The sequence below is a fragment of the Triturus cristatus genome, chromosome 3_2 (genome assembly GCF_964204655.1).
Source record: "Triturus cristatus chromosome 3_2, aTriCri1.1, whole genome shotgun sequence".
Classification (NCBI taxonomy): Eukaryota; Metazoa; Chordata; class Amphibia; order Caudata; family Salamandridae; genus Triturus; species Triturus cristatus.
The window spans coordinates 520,631,357-520,648,068 of record NC_140584.1 but is presented as its reverse complement, the minus strand read 5'-3'; the positions used below and the strand labels follow the sequence as shown (position 1 = coordinate 520,648,068).

The following is a 16,712-nucleotide window of genomic DNA, read 5'->3' as shown; positions in this document are numbered from 1 at the left end:
GACAGCCTTGGTATTCAACAACCCAGCTCTGCCACGGATTCCCTCACTACCACCCTTTAATAGTGTGGCTCAAGTCTCCATAACCAGTCTCTCAGATGCATTTAATTAGTTATATAGCGCCACTCATACCAGTGCAGGGTGTCTGCACTTTACATCACACACACTGCACAGAGGCAATCAATCATAGGTGTGTAAATCAGTGTATAGGAAATGTTACATACGACTACAAGGTGTAGGAGTCACGTCATTCATATTTTTAGACAGTATAGTTTAAGAGTGTTTGGTCTGAATGTTGGAAAGTGGGTTATTAGTAGGGGCAAAAGTATATCTGTCCCCAGTAATAAGGACACTACCTCAATATATTGCTCAGTGGCGGTCTTAGAAAAGTATTCCCATGCCCAACCCTTGGTAGCTTGGCTGTGAGCAGGCCGGCTTAACTTCAAAGACAGGTATGTAAAGCATTTAAAAATACTAATTCAGTAAATAATTAAGACACAACACACAATAAAAATCCAACACCAATTTAAAAATAGAAAATATTTTTATCTTTGAAAGGAAAAAATCCAATGTAGGAGATATGACTTTTTAAAGATTTAGCACAATATAGCACATAGAAACCTATAGGGCCTATTGGGACTTCTGGTCGCGCTAGACCTACTGAAAGTCAAAGTTTCAGGCTGACCACGGTGAAGCTCTGTGCCCTGGAGGTAGGTCTCGGTCAAAGTTTTTACCTTCTGACTTAGAAACTTTTCTGAAGCTTTTCTTCCTGGGGTCCCTCGAAGCTCTCAGCCGGTCCTGATTCAGTGAGGGTTCACCGGCTTGCCTTGCGACGAGCTCCCAGTAAAACTTATGGAAGTCCGACCTCCGGAGCTTTCCAGCTGGACGAGCCAGGGATCCAGGATGGCTCGCAGTTGAAGGTGGGCGGCTTGGCTCTCACGGTTGGTCCCAGTCACCTTTTCTACGTTCAGGATTAGAAACTTTTACAGAGATTTTTCTTGCGGGGTTCCTCGATGCTCTTCACTAGGCCGGATTCGGTGAGGGTTCGCCGGCTTGGGTTTCCACAAACTCTGGAAGTCAGACCTCTAGAGCTTTTCAGTAGGAGGAACCTGGACGGCAGGCCAGCTCGTGGTTGAGGGTCACCTGCTTGGCTTGCCAGGTCGAGTCAGTTCACTTATGGAGCTTTGTTTCCAAGGTTGCCCCAAACTTCCCCCAAACCTCTGGAACTTCTTCCTGAACTTCCCCAAAGGGTCTCAAAGTGTCCAAAATGTACTCCAAGGGCCTGGAATCACCAAGATGGTCCTTGAAAGGGACTTCAGCTCCCACAGTCCACTTGGACAAAACGCTTACAAATTCACTGTTAGTTCTCCATGCTGGGGATTCTTGGTGGTGGTGGTCCAGGTGAGCTCTGTTAATCTTAAGCTTGCAGGGAGTCCACTCTTTAGTCCTTTTGAAGCAAGGTGGTCCACAGGGCTGTATTTTCAGATTGTGCAACAGGCGCAATATTCAGAGTGCAAGGCCTGGTTGGTGCAAATCAAACTCCTCGGCATGGACCCTTCTACTCTCAAGTATGGCATTCTTTTCTCCCAGAGAGCACAATTTCTCCAAAATTCATCATGGCTGACTTTCTAGCAGAGGGAGCAGAACTAACTAACTAAACCAGCTTACAGGATGGCTTCATCTGCATAGGTCCACTCCCGTTACATATATGAATTCCTCCTTAATCCCCCCATCTGGCTGTGGGGCAGGGAAGAGGTGTAAATGAAAATGATTTCTCCAGCTTGTCTCCTTCCCTTGAAGAGCATTATTTACTACCCCTCCCCCTGGCATTCCTATGCCCAGCAACCTCTCCTCCCAGAAAGGCTTCCTAACCCCAGGGGTCATTTATCACCTCTTCAAACAGCCAGGCTAATCCACTTATCTCTGACCAATCAAGGCAGAGCACTAGAGGGCTGAATTGTGGCTTACAGACAAGAAAGTCTTATAACTTCTTGTCTGTACATTTTAGAATAAATTCAATAATACCATTTTGTTGCGTTTATCATTACCAGTCTACTGAGTCATTTAATCCTAGTTTTATGGCTTTCCTTTCTCCAGTTGTTAATTATTAACCTCTTGCAATGTTAACCTATGGGCTTGGGATCTGCAATGGAAAAATGAACTGGCCAATGTATCCAATACTAGGGACTACATAAGGACCCTGCTTATACCTACAGGACCCCCCACCACTGGAACACCTATGAAAGACTTTAGGGGTTTTGATTATATCAGAATATTGCAGATCATCACTTCACAGTGCTCCCAGCTGCCCAATATGCCCCAACATTGTAGTTTATCCATTTATAAGGGTCACAAACACAAAAGTCGAGTTTAGACACAATTTGCATTTTAAAAGCAGTTCTGCAACACAGGGCTGCTTTTAAACTGACCTCAGGCTTCAGCAGTGCACACATGCAACTGCAGAAAGGCTGCTGGCCTTTAAACTGTCATGCCATATTATATACTAGGGACTTAAAGGTAGTTTCAATCCCCCTGCCCTATTATGTACTAGTGCCTTATAGGGGAGGTCATGGCAATCATGGGGTACCTTAACCCATAGTGCACCCAAGGGTATGTAGGTGTTTTCACTGTATTCTTAGTGTCTCTTTCAGAATAGCACTGGCCCTGGTTAGGCAGAACACAGGGTCAGTCAGAGTCAGTTACCACCAGTACCAGTCAGCAAAACGTTGGGGGCTGCCCAGGGCACATGACGGCTTTGCAACACTGGAGAAGCACTGTTAGACTTGGGGGTCTCTAGTTGGCACAGGTATGCACTTGTGACAAATAGGGACTTCCTCCTCTAGTCAGGGTAAAGGGGTATACTCCTAAAATAACCCCTGCTCACCCCCTTGGTAGCTTGGCACGAGCAGGCAGGCTTATCTCAGAGGCAGTGTGTTAAGCATTTGTGAACACATACAGTAATCAAGTGACAACACTACAAATGGACACCACACAGGTTTTATATCAAAAGTACGAATTCTTTATATAGATTTATCACAAGACCATTAAACAACAAAAATACACAATACTGTTACTTTAGATGGTAGAACTTTGCTTAGTTCTCTTAAGTTCTTAGATGCGACACTTTAAGTCAATGTACCTTTTAGATGCTACACGCAGGGCAACGAAAGTGTTGCAAAGATGTTGATGCGATTAAGTTTTTGGTGCAAAGAAATAAAGACGTGAAGATCTTCCAGATGCGGTACGCTTCTCCGATGTTACGAGAAGACTCGACTCGATGCTTCAGCTGTAGCGGCGACACCCTTTACGCGCTGCGACGACAGCGGCCTTGGCAGCGGCACTCTTCTTCAACGTTTGCGAGACGTTTACACTCGATGCGATGTTGCAGCGGCGACACCCCTTTACGTGATGCGACGACAGCAGCTCCGACGGCGGCACACTTCTCCGTGGATGCGAGCCACTTTTCTTGAAGCGGTGCAATGCGACAACTACGATGGCTGCGATGGTGACACGCTTCTTCGGCGTTGCAAGACACTTCCTGGATGATGCGAGACGCTTCCGCTCGATGCGATGCTGCAGCGACTACACACTTTACGAGATGCGACGACAACAGCTCCGACGGCGGCACGCTTCTCCTTCTTGCTTCGCGCTTCCAGCTCCTTGCGACACGCAGTCCCTCAGAAGGCCCAACAACAGCAGCAGGCACTTCCAAAGAACTTTGGGGAGCTAGGGGGTGAATTCTGTTGTTCCTGAGACTTCAGCAGGAGGCAAGCTCTTTTCCAAACCCTTGGAGATCCTTCACAAGTTGAGCAAAAGTACACACAAAGTTCCTTTCTCCTCTCTTTGGCAGTAAAGCAACCACTACAGGCCAATCCCCAGGTTAAGGGATACATTTCTCCCCAGCTTCTTCTGGTTCCTCCCTCAGCAGAGGTTCTTCTTGTTTTCCCAAAGTGATCTAAATTCTTGGGATCAGGGTCCCAATATTTATACCCAGAAATCCTTTGTCCTCTGAAGGCAGAGGGGCCTTTGCCCAGTCCAAACCAGTTCCTGGGCACTCTATTTACCAGACTTCTCCTTTCCTTTCACAATGTAGGGCAGAAACATTAGACGCCCCACAGGAGGTGGGGCCAGCATTGTGGAAGGCAAGTACAGCCATGGAGCACTTTGTTGACAGGATTCCTTCTCTTCATTCACTGTGCAGGGCAGAGACATCAGCCGCTCCCCAGGAGGTGGAGCCAGCATTGTGGACGGCAGGCACAGCCCTATTCAGGTCCCAGGTGCAACTCCTCCCACCCATCTAGATGCAGATCTCTCTATTCACTACTGGGGCACCTCACCCTGTCTCCTGGAATTCCCCAGCCCTGTCACTCAAACTCCAGACAAAGGAATACACAGCCTAGCAGAGGCAGGTTTGAATGGTTAGACAAGAAAATGCCTACTTTCTAAAAGTGGCATTTTCAAACACAGAATGTTAAAACCAACTTCACTGAAAGATGTATTTTATCATCCTGAGTTCAGGCATACTAAATTTCTACCATGTTCCCTGAGTCAGTTAGGATTATAAGATGTAATAATCAAACTGCCCATTCTGGCCTACGGAGAACAGGTGGCCTTGCAATAGTGAAAAACAAAAATGGCTGTAATTCACTATTAGAACATGCGACACACACCAGAGCATGTCCTACCTTATCCTTACAATGCACCCTGCCCATGGGCCTACCATAGGGGTGTCTGATATGAAGAAAAGGGAAGGTTTAGGGACTGGCAAGTGGGTGCACTTGGCCAGTCAGCATGACAGTACCAGACTGCATGCAGGCTCTGCAATGGCAGACCTTAGACACATGTTGACAGGCTGCTTCTGTGAGTGGCACAGCCAGTGCTGCAAGCCCACCAGCAGCATTTGGATGACAAGCCCTGGGCACTCCTTGTGCACTGTACTAGGGTCTGACAGGTAAACCAAACCAACCAATCATGGAATCACAAATTACACATTAATTTACAATAGGGAGCACTTGCACTGTGGCACTGGACAGCAGTGGCACAGTGCCCTGAGCAACTAACACCAGCGAAAACATAGGAAGCAACAGCGAAAAATGGAAGGGAAACACACGCCAAGGTGTCAGGTCTAACTCGTGTCCCCTCCAGCTGAAATGTGGGGAGAACTACCCTACCTCGTGGGAGTTCTCATCACTAAGGCGGAAAAATCTGGACAAACCATCAGCATTGGCGTGTTCTGTACCGGGTCGATGTTCCACCGTGAAATCCATCCCCTGTAGGGAAATGGACCACCTTAACAGCTTTGGATTCTCACCCCTCATCTGCTTCAAACAAATGAGGGGCCTGTGGTCTGTCTGAACCCGGAAGTGATTCCCAAGCAGGTTGGGTCTCAGCTTCTTCAGTGCCCAGACCATAGCAAAAGCCTCACACTCAATAGAACTCCACCTCTGTTCCCGTGGAAGTAACCTCCTACTGATGAAGGCTACAGGTTGATCTAAGCCCTCCTCATTCATCTGTGATAGAACAGCCCCCACACCATGCTCTGAAGCGTCTGTTTGCACTATGAACTCCTTGGAGGAGTTGGGTGCCAAGAGCACGGGCGCTGTACACATAGCAGTTTTTAAGGCCTCAAAAGCTTCCTGACAGGTGTCAGTCCAAATCACTTTCTTGGGCTGCTTCCTGGAAGTCAGCGCTGTCAAGGGTGCAACAATGTTGCCATACCCCTTGACAAACCTCCTGTAGTAACCCGTGAGTCCTAAGAAGGCTCTCACCTCTGTCTGGGATTTGGGCGGCTCCCAAGCCAGGATGGTTTCAATCTTGGGCTGCAGGGGCGCCACCTGGCCGCTCCCTACCTGGTGTCCCAAGTAAACCACGTAACCCTGCCCGATCTGGCACTTACTCGCCTTGATCGTGAGGCCTGCCCTCAGCAGCGCCATCAACACTTCCCAGAAGTGGCGCAGATGTTCTTCCCAACTGGCGCTCAACACGGCGATGTCATCCAGGTAGGCGGCACTGAACGAATCCAGTCCAGCCAACACCTGGTTGACCAACCTCTGAAAGGTGGCAGGGGCATTCTTCATCCCAAAGGGCATCACCCGGAACTGGTAGTGCCCATCTGGTGTGGAGAATGCTCACCTCTCCCTTGCCCCATCGGTCAAGGCGATCTGCCAGTACCCAGACGTTAAGTCAAACGTGCTGAGGTAACGTGCAGCCCCTAGCCGATCTATGAGGTCATCAGCTCTGGGGATGGGGTGTGCATCAGTCCTGGTGACTGCATTGAGCCCTCGGTAGTCCACACAGAGCCGGAGTTCGGGTGTGGCACCCGGCGCGGCAGCCTTTGGGACCAAGACCACTGGGCTGGCCCAAGGACTGCTAGAGGACTCAATCTCCCCTAGCGCAAGCATCTTGGAGACCTCCTCCTTGATGCAAGCCCTTAGCCTGTCAGTCACTCTGTAGGCCTTGTGCCTCAGAGGTGTACTGTCCACAGTGTCCACCTCATGGACGCACCAATCAGTGACACCAGGAACCAGAGAGAACAGATCAGAAAACTGTCCCAGCAACTGGTGGCAGTCATCCTGTTGCTCAGGGGTCAGTGTGGAAGAGAGGTTGACACCATCCACTGACCCATCTTGCTCTCTGACTGATAGGAGGTCAGGAAGAGGCTCGGTCTCCTCCTCCATCCCAGCATCTGTTGCCAAGAGCATGCCCACTTGGGACCTCTCCAAGTGGGGCTTCAAGCGGTTGACATGCAGGACCCTCAAGGGGTTCCTGGGAGACCGCAAGTCCACCAAGTAGGTAACCGGACTCCTGCGCTCCACAACCTCAAAGGGGCCGGTCCACTTATCCTGGAGCGCACAGGGCTCCACTGGGGCCATGACCCACACCTTCTGTCCAGGCTGAAGCTCAACCAGAGTGGCATTCTGGTTGTACCACCGCTTCATCTCCTCCTGGCTGGCCTCTAGATTTGCCTCAGCGAGTTGTCTGAAATGCCTAGTCTGGTTCCTAAAGGCCAGCATGTAGCTATATACATCCTGGGGAGGTTTCCTGGGAGATTGCTCCCAGCCTTCTTTGACCAGACTTAGAGGTCCTCTTACGGGGTGTCCATAGAGACGTTCAAAGGGACTGAACCCTAGAGATTTCTGTGGCACCTCACGGTAAGCAAAGAGCAGGCATGGTAACAGGAGATCCCACTTACGCCTCATAGGTTCCTCAAGACCTATTATCATGCCTTTAAGGGTTCGGTTGAATCTCTCAACCAACCCGTTTCCTTGGGGTGATAAGGAGTGGTGAACTTATAAGTTACACCGCACTCCTGCCACAGGGACTTCATATAATTGGAAATTAAGTTGGTTCCTCAGTCAGACACTACCTCGCAAGGGAATCCCACTCTGGAGAAAATTCCCATCAGTGCTCGTCCCACCACGGGGGCCTTCACTGTCCTCAGAGGTATGGCTTCCGGGTACCGGGTGGCATGGTCCACCAAGACCAGGATGAACCTGTTGCCCATGACTGTCTTGGGATCCAGTGGCCCCACAATGTCAATACCCACCCGTTCAAAGGGGGTGCTGACTACAGGGAAGGGCTGGAGAGGAACCTTGCGCTTCCTCCCACTCTTACCACTTGTCTGGCAAGTCTGACATGTCCTGCGGTGAGTGTCTGAACCCCTGCACATTTGGGGCCAATAAAAATGGGTGACAAGCCTTTCAAAGGTCTTGTCCTGCCCCAAATGTCCTGCCAATAGAACATCATGAGCCAGTCCCAGTAGGAAGGCTCTGAAGCGCTGGGGTACCACCAGCACATGAGCTGACCCAGGCTCAGCAACCTTAGGCTCTGTATACAGGAGATCATTCTCCCAGTAGATCCAATGTGATCCAGACTGATCACCTGCTGCCTGGTCTGCAGCCTGTTGCCCCAGACCCACAAGAGAAGGGCATTCTTTCTGCTCCTTGCAGAATTCCTCCCTGGAGGGTCCTCCTTCTTGCTGCCAATGGGTCAGCTCAGGCAGGTCCCCCAGTTCGGCTACCTGTTCCCCTGTAGGCTCCAGGGCATCCCCCTCAGGGTCTGCTCCCTCCTGGACCGTGGAAACTTCGGGGCCGGTTTCCCATGCCCCCTGCCTCTACTCTTCACGGCAGGTACCTGGGCCTCCCTCTCAGGCTCCAGGTCCTCTTGAGCACCTTTACTTGCTGCCATTGACCGGGTGGTCACACATGCCCAGTCAGGCATACCCAACATTTCTAAATGTGCATTCCGCTCCACCTTCGCCCAAGGTGAGCTCTCCAAGTCATTCCCTAGCAAACAGTCAACAGGCATGGCGGGCCTCACAGGTACCTGAAGAGTACCAGAGAACCCCCCCCCCCACTCAAAGGGAACCTGAGCCACCTTGCAGTGACTCTGTGTTGTCAGCGGCAACAACTGGGTAGAATGCTCCAGGGACACCAGGTGACACTTGACAGCTGTCACACTGGCCCCTGTGTCTCTCGGAGCCTCCACTCTATGGCCTTTGGTGGTCACCCACTGCCTGTATTTTTTAGTGTTATCAGGCAGCTGGGTCCTGGGGGCCACCTCACAGTCTCCTAATGAGACAAGGGACATCTCTGTGGGACCCCACCCACCTTGGGCACCCATCTCCTCACCCAGGGCTACACTAGCCATCTGCCGGGGGGCTGCACCAGTGGGTGCTGGTTTTCCAAACAGGCGACACTTGGTATCATTGGCAAAATGACCCAGTTCTCCACATTTGTAGAATCTCTGGGGCCCTCTTTGAACAGGTGGACCTGTCGGGGTCCCTGATGGTTTCTGGGGGGAGGCTGAGAACCTTTCCCTTGGTTCCCTTGGGGATTACTTTGGGGTCTCTTATGGAACTCCCTCTTTTTACCCTTGTCCCCCCCACTCTTCTGCTGGGGACCCTGCCCACTCTTGGATGAGTCTCCCACGTGACCCTTGTGGACCCTGGTACTGACCCAGCGGTCTGTCTCCTCAGCAAGCTTCCTAGGATTAGTCAGCCTACTATCAATCAGGTGCTGGCGTAGCTCAGGAAAACAGTTACTTGACAAGTGCTCCCATGCAATCAACTCAAGCAGTTCCTGAAAATCATTGACTTTGCTACCCTTCACCCAACCATCCAATGCTCTGCAGAAAAAAGTGACATATTCAACAGAGGTACTGTTTGCTATCTTTGTGCAACCCCTGAACCTCTGTCTGTACATCTCAGTGGGCAAACCATATCTAGACATCAATGCATCTTTCATGTGGGGATAGGAATTATAGACAGAAGGCAAGTCTAGCAGTATGTCCCGCCCCTCACTAAGGAACCGTCCCCACAACCCCACTCCCCAATCCTTCTCAGGAACCCAGTGGGAAGACATGGCTACCTCATAGGCCTTGAACCACTGCCCAATATCATCATTTTTTAAAAATTCCTTCATCACATCTTTAGGGATATATACTCTAGATTGCACAGGCATTGACGGTGTGCTGCCACCAGAGGGAGTACTCCCTAAGTTCTGGGCTTTCAACTCCAACTCCCTCAAAATCTTTTCATGTTCAAACTGTAGCTTCTTTTCTTCTAGGGCTAACTTTCTACTTTGCATTTCAAATTCTAACTGCCCACTTAATTTGAGATTTGTCAGCTCCAATTTGTGCATCCTACACTCTTTTCTATCTGCCAACTCCTCTGGAGATAGACTTTTACCAGAAACACTGCTACCGGCAGGGGAAGGGGTTCTCCTTCCTCTTGGACCCACTGGCCCACCCAGCTGCTCCTCTGCATTATCATTATCAGTGGCCTTCCTGGCTTCTACCCAGGCCCTCAGTGCCTTGTAGAACTCTGGCTTATTTTTGCATCCAGTAGTAGAAACATTAAATTGCTTGCAGAAGAATTTTAGCTGCCTTGTAATGTAACTGTCCATTTTGGATGGATGCTGCTTTTTCCACCATGGTTAGGCTTGGCAGTACTCAAAAATAGAAAGTTCCAAAAAGAAATCAACCAACAAGTATTGGTTGCGTTAAGGGCTGCACTCACTAAGTAGTGTTCACCAATCACTGTACATGAGTCACAAATGCAAGTCCAGAATCCTCAACGCTGACCACCAATGTTAGACTTGGGGGTCTCTAGTTGACACAGGTATGCACTTGTGACAAATAGGGACCTCCTCCACTAGTCAGGGTAAAGGGGTACACTCCTAAAATAACCCCTGCTCACCCCCTTGGTAGCTTGGCACGAGCAGGCAGGCTTATCTAAGAGGCAGTGTGTAAAGCATTTGTGAACACATACAGTAATCAAGTGACAACACTACAAATGGACACCACACAGGTTTTATATCAAAAGTACGTATTCTTTATACAGATTTATCACAAGACCATTAAACGACAAAAATACACAATACTGTTACTTTAGATGGTAGAATTTTGCTTAGTTCTCTTAAGTTCTTAGATGCGACACTTTAAGTCAATGTACCTTTTAGATGCAACACGCAGGGCAACGAAAGTGTTGCAACGATGTTGATGCGATTAAGTTTTTGGTGCAAAGAAATAACGATGTGAAGATCTTCCAGATGCGGTACGCTTCTCCGATGTTGCGATGCTTCAGCTGCAGCGGCGACACCCTTTACGCGATGCGACGACAGCGGCCTTGGCAGCGGCACTCTTCTCCGAAGTTTGCGAGACGCTTCCGCTCGATGCGATGTTGCAGCGGCGACACCCCGTTACGCGATGCGACGACAGCAGCTCCGACGGCGGCACGCTCCTCCTTGGATGCGAGCCGCTTTTCTTGATGCGGTGCAATGCGACAACTACGATGGATGTGATGGCGACACTCTTCTTCCTCGATGCAAGACTCTTCTCTTGATGCGGTGCAATGCATCAGCTACGATGGCTGCGATGGCAACACGCTTCTTCGGCGTTGCGAGACACTTCCTGGATGATGCGAGACGCTTCCGCTCGATGCGATGCTGCAGCGACAACACACTTTACGAGATGCGACGACAGCTCCAACGGTGGTACGCTTCTCCTTCTTGAGTCGCGCTTCCAGCTCCTTGCCACACGCAGTCCCTCAGAAGGCCCAACCACAGCAGCAGGCACTTCCAAAGAAATTTGGGGCGCTGGGGGGGGGGGAAGTCTGTTGTTCCTGAGACTTCAGCAGGAAGCAAGCTCTTTTCCAAGCCCTTGGAGATCCTTCACAAGTTGAGCAAAAGTACACACAAAGTTCCTTTCTCCTCTCTTTGGCAGTAAAGCAACCACTGCAGGCCAATCCCCCAGGTTCAGGGATAGTTTCCCCCTCAGCTTCTTCTGGTTCCTCCCTCAGCAGAGGTTCTTCTTGTTTTCCCAAAGTGATCTACATTCTTGAGATCTGGGTCCCAATATTTATACCCAGAAATCCTTTGTCCTCTGAAGGCAGAGGGGCCTTTGCCCAGTACAAAACAGTTCCTGAGCACTCTGTTTACCAGACTTCTCCTTTCCTTTCACAGTGTAGGGCAGAAACATTAGACGCCCCACAGGAGGTGGGGCCAGCATTGTGGAAGGCAAGTACAGCCCTGGAGCACTTTGTTGACAGGATTCCTTCTCTTCATTCACTGTGCAGGGCAGAGACATCAGCCGCTCCCCAGGAGGTGGATCCAGCATTGTGGAAGGCAGGCACAGCCCTATTCAGGTCCCAGGTGCAACTCCTCCCACCCATCTAGATACAGATCTCTCTATTCACCACTGGGGCACCTCACCCTGTCTCCTGGAATTCCCCAGCCCTGTCACTCAAACTCCAGACAAAGGAATACACAGCCTAGCAGAGGCAAGTTTGAATGGTTAGACAAGAAAATGCCTACTTTTTAAAAGTGGCATTTTCAAACACAGAATGTTAAAACCAACTTCACTAAAAGATGTATTTTATCATCCTGAGTTCAGGCATACTAAATTCGAATTTCTACCATGTTCCCTAAGCCAGTTAGGATTATAAAATGTAATAATCAAACTGTCCATTCTGGCCTATGGAGAACAGGTAGCCTTGCAATAGTGAAAAACGAAAATGGCTGTAATTCACTTTTAGAACATGCCACACACACCAGGGCATGTCCTACCTTATTCTTACAATGCACCCTGTCCTTGGGCCTAACAAATGGGTGTCTGATATGAAGAAAAGGGAAGGTTTAGGGACTGGCAAGCGGGTGCACTTGGCCAGTCAGCATGACAGTACCAGACTGCATGCAGGCTCGGCAATGGCAGACCTTGGACACATGTTTACAGGCTGCTTCTGTGGGTGGCACAACCAGTGCTGCAAGCCCACCAGCAGCATTTGGATTACAAGCCCTGGGCACTCCTGGTGCACTGTACTAGGGTCTGACAGGTAAACCAAACCAACCAATCATGGAATCACAAATTACACATTCATTTACAATAGGGAGCACTTGCACTGTGGCACTGGACAGCAGTGGCACAGTGTGAGTTTAGAGATCCAGACAACGACGTACACATGGGCCGCACTACCCTATGTAATTCCCTTAATATAGCTTAGTAATTAGATGTGAGCGTGCACAACACAAACTCCAGCACTCGCCGTTGAGGAGTGCCAACTGCTTGGCAGTAAACTGAAGGAACAGGTTGGTGGAGTGGTGCACAGCTTAATATTATGACAATGATGGTCAATAAATCAATAAGTCTTGGTGGGTGATAAGTCTTGTTTATTTCACAAGACATAGATTGCCAGCGAACGCGTTTCGTTCATAGAATGAACTTCTTCAGGGCTGTAAATTATAATAAAAACAAATAAATGGTGTGCACCAAACAAACAAATATATACACGTCTGGTAATGCGTACAAATTGGTGACACAGAAGTGAGTATGGAGAGAGGTAAAAGTGATGTGAGTTTGGGTAAGAAATGTGTTGGGTGGTGGAAGGGGTGATCTAGGTGAACGAGTGACAAGTATAAACTGAGAGTGTAGTAGGTTGGGGAGGGATGAACGGGAATATAAAAAGTAACCAAGAAGGGACTGGAACCAAAAAGAGTGACACACTGTAGTGTGTAATTGAGAAAAAAGGTTTTCTTAAAAATACTTGATAATTTTAAGATGCAATAAAAGATTGAATATTTTAACCAAATCTCCAAGGCCAAAGAAACCAGAGAAAGGTACACAAAGGAGTGTGTTAATACAAAATATCTTGGAACAGGATAATATTTACAGTACAAAAGAGGGTTAGGCATTTTAGTCATTTAGGTCAAAACCCTAAGAAAACAAATACTGTACGAGAAGAAATCAACTGATAATGCAAAAAATATATAAGTTAGACTCCGGTGAAACAAAAATAAATGAGGAAATGCGACCCAGAAACGCTGGGTTACTGTACATCAGTGTTCCCTGTCCATAGATTGATAGATATGAGAACATTTAACCATGTGTTTGTAATGTATAAATGGCCATGATTATAAAAAACAGTTATAAATGAAGCACTGAAAATCCTAAACATCCAGGTAGGCTCCCCCTCTTATTTTTGTTATGAATGTACATAGAAAATAACCCTAATTGTGCTGCGCCCGAGACTATATGTAGATGTAAGATAAACATGACTGAAAAAATAGTAACATTGGATAAACATGACTGAAAAAATAGTAACATTGGATAAAAAAACATCGGATAAAAAACATGAACAAAAACAATACAGTCACATCAAAAAAGCCCCATTAGGCCCCCTCTCCCCTTAGCATAATTTATCAAACAAAACAAATCAATCCATTGCTGCTGTGCCCAAAGAGATAGAGAGTACATGTACACAGTGCCCTGAGCAACTAACACCAGCAAAAACATAGGCGGCAACAGCGAAAAATGGAAGGGAGACCCACGCCAAGGTGCCAGCTCTAACAAGCACAAACTCAGAATTTATAACATAACACCTTGGTTGGGGGTTTCTCTTTAATAATCAGAATTGATTTCTATCCAAATGAATCCATTTTCCAACCGTAGGAAAATAACGCTCTAATCTATACCTTGCAGTTTTCATGCAGCTCTTTGATGATGGTTAATAGCTCACTGTTCTATGTTAGGATTTTAACTTATAAACTGCAAGTAACGAAGGGACCTCTCAGACAAAAGCAGTAACCCACTAACCTATTTACATTATAAGCATGTTGTGATCTGCGTGGTACACGTTCTTTGCAGCAAACATATTAACCCACTGTGGCTACCTTACCATGAGTCAAAACTTCCGCTAGACAAACCTCCAATCTCTCTCAATAAAGAACATTAATCACAGGAGTTATCCTCACATTTTTATTGTTGACTGAAAATTGCTGGAGACCAGGAATGCAGCAGCAGGTACTTTTCAAACAATAATGCACTTGCAAACATGACGCCCCCTCCCGAAGTCAGCAGCCTTTGTTTGCTTGGTGCATGAAGATGCAAGATTCATATACATGTTTTTTTTAACATTTGGTCTAATTACTATGTAAATAACTATAAACCATACATGCATACAGGGGCTACATGCCTGTCTTCTTCAATATGTCACTTCAAAACGATGCGATTGTATTTGTGTAATAAGGGGTACGGTCTCATACAACGGGTGATTTGTATAGGGTGACTGGAAAGTCCACAGGGTTGTCCCTGTCCCCCCCCCACCCCCCCAGACTTTTAGTGTCTCCTACGCCCCTGATTATAGGGCAGCAGCGCGTAAAGTCCACACATTTAATCCCGTTACTTCAGGCAGCACAGTTTAGAAACAGATAGAGGCGAGAATTGCTCAAAGCTGTACTATCTGAAAATCAAGCTCAAACTCAGAGAAGTATTGGGTCAAATGACTTGACTTTATTGCAGGCGCATAAAAACAGGCACTGTGGTCTGTCCTGACTCCTGAGGCAGGGGTGCCCCTCGTGGCGCGGCCCCAGTAATATATGAAAACCCTCACACTCTCCTTCTCTAAATAGGCTGATTACACCCTGCACTTTACTCAAGGAGAAGCGCCTGTGAGAGTCTGTTCGCCGAGTCCAGTCCTGTCTTGCACTCCATTCATTTATGCGCATGTTGCAGATTGCAGAGCAGACAGATAGGCTGACCCAACCAGGCTAGGGTGATAACTTGAGCCAGCGCTTGCAGGGCAATTTAACGCAGAGGTCTGGTGGGTAATGAAAAAGGCACTAACACAACAAGACACGACAACAACCTGAACAGAACCCCCTATAAGAGACTGCGCATGAACGCGGTGCATTTAATCATTTGTCTACGACAATTTCCTGATTCTTTTACTTTTCTCTTTTTTGGAAGTCCTTGTATCGATCGGACATCATCGTAGCATCAATCTGATGCGATTTTAGCCTCAACAATCTTAAAAACAAAGCAATACTTCAGATTTCATATTTGACCCACACTCTGAAATGACGAAATTGTTCCCATAAGTGTGGCTTGCCTTCCTGGGACTAACTTCGAGCGCAGGTCAAAATAAAGACTCGGGTCGAAAAGTCTGGAAGGAGGAAAGACATGCCCCCTTCTTCTGGCTATACCGTTGCCTATGTAAACCCTGTGCTTTCGGCTATCCTTAAGCCAAATATGGAATATCTGGAACATCACACATTGTACTGCCAGTAGTACAGCACTAGTTTATCGATAGGTAGATACATTTTATCAAAACACTTCCCAAACAGACAGAAATGAGACATGTGTAATGCGTTCCATTACCTTGGTTTCTTTCCATAGGTTTCCCGCACCCTTGTTCGATGCAGGCCCACAAGAGTATGACCAGGAGGGTCTTCCCGAGCGACTCCCGCGGCGGCATGTTGAGCCTGCAAGTGACAGCTTAACAGATGAGCAGAATTTTATAAGGGAGAAAAGAAGGGGAATGAGGCGCTGTGGGGCGGCCCTCCAAGGCTAATTAAAATCTGTTACTCATTCACCCAGCTGTGCCATAAGCGCTGGAGAATTTGAACCAATGGAAGCCTGCGATTCAGCCAAGCATGCAGACTTTCTTCAGTGTGCTCGTCAGCGCCTTCACATTGTAGATTTATAAAAAGGCGCCCTTTTTGATGGAGCGTGTACCGTACCAGAACAGTCAGGTCCAACTGCACGCCTCAGCAGCTAATCTGCTTCAAGTGTACTCTGTGGCATGCGCCCATGATTGATGGGTTCCACTAAGACAAGCTGCAGTCTATTGTTCATGGTCAATTACAGCAGGGATGTATTCCAAACCTTAAGTTCACATGTCAACAAATACAGTAGAATGGAAAAAATGTATCTCGAATTCATGCGGGAAAATAATTTTGAGTAGGATGGCAGTCGTCAGAACTGATGTTCTAATTTTTTTGTCTGCTCATTGGACACCTGTGGTTGCCAAAGTGTCAAATGTGCTTCCAAAGGTCAATGGTTATTGAGAGCTTTAAAGGTTGCCGAGTGAGGGGTATACACCTGCTTTCTTTGTTGCCACTCAAAGTGGCTGAAATGTCCATTGAAATACCTTTAATTAGATACTAAGTTTGCAGCCAACGTGAACCATTTTGAAGCGGCCTCTGCACCCTCTCCAAAATTCGGTAAACCACAGAAGGTGGTGGAAGGAAGGTCTCTAGCACTTCCTCTCATTTCTGTCTCCATGAGTATGATTCAATTTTCCTCTCGATTTTACTATGAATTATTTGTCGTGACACTTATTTGGCTTTTGCCCTACAGAACTACAAGCATTGACAAAGCCAAGAGGTCTCGCCATTGGGAACTATTGGCTTTGGCACTGGTTTTTAGCGATGCGCTGCAGC

The 16,712-nt window shown here is 47.8% G+C and overlaps 1 protein-coding gene across 1 annotated transcript in view; it reads right to left on the bottom strand.

The window, feature by feature from the left end:
- Positions 1-15,778, bottom strand: part of OVCH2 (ovochymase 2) — an 881,024-nt gene extending 865,246 nt beyond the window's left edge. Inside the window, exon 1 of the mRNA XM_085648218.1 lies at positions 15,649-15,778. Coding sequence (XP_085504344.1) covers positions 15,649-15,745 — 97 coding nt within the window. The 5' untranslated portion in view covers positions 15,746-15,778. The remainder of the gene's footprint in view (positions 1-15,648) is intronic.
- Positions 15,779-16,712: the final 934 nt, after the last annotated feature.